At 37.7% G+C, this 3,565-nt stretch overlaps 1 protein-coding gene across 1 annotated transcript in view; it reads right to left on the minus strand.

Moving 5' to 3' along the window:
- Positions 1–3,019, minus strand: part of LOC125020299 — a 37,922-nt gene extending 34,903 nt beyond the window's left edge. The window contains exon 1 of the mRNA XM_047605649.1: positions 2,689–3,019. Coding sequence (XP_047461605.1) covers positions 2,689–2,752 — 64 coding nt within the window. The 5' untranslated portion in view covers positions 2,753–3,019. The remainder of the gene's footprint in view (positions 1–2,688) is intronic.
- Between the last annotated feature and the right edge of the window lie 546 nt (positions 3,020–3,565).

Genomic DNA, 3,565 nt, shown 5'->3' on the forward strand with positions numbered 1-3,565 from the left:
TCAGGTTTCTGGATCCAGTCTCTCAGAGAGCTCAGAGCTTCTTCACTATCTGTAAGGTCAGAAACAAACAGAGTTAAAGGTCAACTCATAGTCTGGAGAAATCATCAACAGTTTGTTAGATCAGATGAAACAGAATAAAATAAGTTGTACTTACCAGGTGGAGACTTTTGGTCTGAAATGAAAAGTAAAGACAGGTCTTTTCAGTTCAAGTTGTTAATGTCAGAATATCTTTCATCATCTTATCTCCAGTGAATATGATCCTCTTCTACTCACTCAACCTGAAGAATAAATCCACTCTGCTCTTCTGTTTAGTTCTCACTTTGTTTCTTTCTTCATCACTTCTCTCCCTCATCATCATAGTATAGTCATGTTCTTCTGACTTCTCCTGACTCTGAGACTTACTCAGCTTTTACTGCTGGATGCTTCAAACTGTAGGATTCAACTCAAAGACTAAATCAAAGTAGCTCACCTTGTTTCTTTCTATGAACCATGAATCCAGCAGCTGCTGCAACAACGACAACAACAACCACTGCAGAGATGATGATGATGGAGATGGAGGTGGAGGTCTGGTTACTGGACTTCTCAACTGAGTAAACAACTTTAAACAAGATATTATGAACAGTCCAGGTTAAACAGACTAAAACAGAGGTACATTCATTCATCAATGTTCATTATACAGTAAAGAAACATCACAAAGTAGAAAAAGGAAAACATCTGTTGATTTGTTCTCATTAATGAAATTACCAACACAATCACAGTACTGAAGCTAAAACATCCAACTAACCACATTCATGTCCTCTTACCCCTGTTGGTTCTGATCTGTGTTTCATCCAGTTTGGTGATGATGTCGTCCTCCACACCAGAGACATTAAACACACAGTCGTACCTCCTCCAGTCTTCAGGTGAGACTGATGAAATGTTCAGGTCAACATTCATCTGGAAGGATCCATCATGGTTGGGGAGGATCTCTCCATGTTCCACTCCTTCATGAATCTCCTCTCCATCTTTCCTCCAGAACATCATGGCTCTGTCAGGGTAGAAACCTGTAGCGTGGCAGCTGACTGAAGAGGAGGGAGTCTTCTGGAGGAGAGGCACTGAGGGGACGTCTGCAGGGAGAGACATGGAGGAGGAAGAGGGAATAAAAATAATTTAGATTATTAAGAAATTAACAGGTAGATACATGGAATCAGTTACATATTACATATTTCTTACATGATCATCTTTGCTGATTAACCACAAACACAGATGGAGCTGATCTATGGTCATAAAATATATTAAAGAATATATTGAACCAATGATGGTGAGTAATAAAAAGTGAAGTGATTAGTTCTTTCTTGTCAAACATCTCTTCATCTTTCTCAGAAGAAGAGTCAGACTCATTGAACTGATAATACAACAAATATACAATAAACAGTATAGTGTTCACCAAACTACATCAGGTCATGTGACTACCTGTTTTCAGCAGAGAGCTGTTCCCATACTTCAAACTCAATTTCAGCCACTCAGGATAAATCTGAGTGAGTAATTGCTTATTGTATTTTATCCTGTTTGTATCTGCATCCCATATAGGTTTTATAATATCAGCCTCTGGTCTCAGAGTGGTCCACGTCGAGGTCTTCAGATCCAGTTTAATGAAGTCTTCTCCATCATAACCATACTGCACAAAACCAGTGACCTCTCCAGTCGTTTCCTCCCATTCACAGCCAATCATAAGCTGTAAAATGTGAACACCTGAGAGAGAGACAACAGAGATCACAATGAACAGTGATGTATAAATATCTGAAGATGATTTTAAATGATGATTCATTTCACTGAGGGGTAACTGATCATTGTACTGCTCTGAAAGACAGACCAACATGGATATTATGAGGATTACCTGAACCTCAAATGAAATGTGATGAACTAGATCAGATCAGATGGTTCATTTGTAATTCATACTAAAGTAGTTTCTTTACATCCAAGACTGTTGAACTGATAAATGGGAACCATCTGCTGGTGACCACTGTTGAATGTAAGGTTCTCAGTCATCCAGGACATGGTACGTCAAGAACAAACTAAAACTAAAAGGTGGACTTGCTGAGTTTCTTGGAGATGTTTCATCCAAGAAGCTCCTTCAGTTCTAAATGACTGGTGGAGAGAAAAGTCCTTCACAAACCAACTGTTAATAAAACCTGGAATATGTAGACCTACCTGAACCTTCACTGTGGTTGAAGAGCTGGATCAAACTGTTCAGTCTGTTTTTGAAGCGGTGAGGAAGAATCTCAAAACACTGCTCAGTTTGCCATTTCCAGATTTGAGGATTGTCATCAAATAATTTTTTCATCCAGTCCTGTGTTGGTTCTGCTGTCTTGTTGCTGCCATCACAGTATCCCACCTGGATGTCATTAATCTGAACTATGCTCATATACTCTGGAGTGTTTGGGACTCCAGAGGAGGCAGTGATGTAATACTTCAGGGAGTGTTTCACTGTGGAACAAACAACAAATATAATGTCTCTATTAAAGTAAATAATAAGAATTATATAACTAATACTAAATTAAAATCTGGACTTATGCTTCATTTGATAGAAGGAGTCTGGTAAAACATCAACTGTGTGAGAACAGTTAAAGCCATGACACAGAGCAACATGTAAGGTCGAGTGGAAAGAATTTAAAGAAAAGATGATAAAGAATGTGAATGTGATCTTACCTGATGATGAAACATGACACAAGAGAAGCAGCAACAACAACGTTTTCATCCTGATTTTTCTCATCTTTCATTCTGATGAAGATATTCAGCCATTTCTGGTTAAGAGGTGTGTGGCCGAATTCTAAAGTAAATTATACTATTGTCGTATAAAGCTGTTCAGAGCGCGTGCAAGAACAGCTTTTCAAAATAAAAGCGATGAGAGTAAGTTCCCAATCATTCATTCATTCCGTAAATACGTAAATGGTGAGTGTACTGTCTGAAGAGGAATTAGATTGTGCACAGTGAATTTTGCCTCTATTTCTGTGTATAGTTTTCTTTTTAAGATTTTTTGGTGGGCTTTTATTTTGTAATTCCACATATTTCCTGGGTGACATCCTTGAGCGGTGCACGAACGTCTCCTATAAAATTCGTGTTTTTCTGCAGAGTGGGTGGAAGTTTGGAAGGTTAAATTTTAACTAAAGTAACAGCATTAAGCTTTAGACAATTTTCCTTTTCATTATGATTTTAAGTATGAATATGAATATGAAATGCAGACATCGTGTTCACCGTAATAAATGTCATTAAATAAAAATCCTCAAATGATCAAAGTACAAAGTGCAGTCTCGAGTTGATTTCATTGTGAATCTTATCATCACCAGCAGCGTCACCATCCAAGAAGGACGTACAAGTATGAGAACTGTTAAACATATCACAAAGAAACATTTAAAATAATTTTATTTGGAGATGGAAAGTGACAGAAGAGAGAAAAAAACACATAATTTGTACATGATGCTTTCTTGATAAAAGTAAAGCCTCAACTGTTGTGAATTTTGCTGTAGAGTAGGGGACGTGTCTAATGAAGACCAACGTCATTCAAATAACATGGTCTCTATGTCAA

This window comes from Mugil cephalus, chromosome 14 (genome assembly GCF_022458985.1).
Source record: "Mugil cephalus isolate CIBA_MC_2020 chromosome 14, CIBA_Mcephalus_1.1, whole genome shotgun sequence".
Classification (NCBI taxonomy): Eukaryota; Metazoa; Chordata; class Actinopteri; order Mugiliformes; family Mugilidae; genus Mugil; species Mugil cephalus.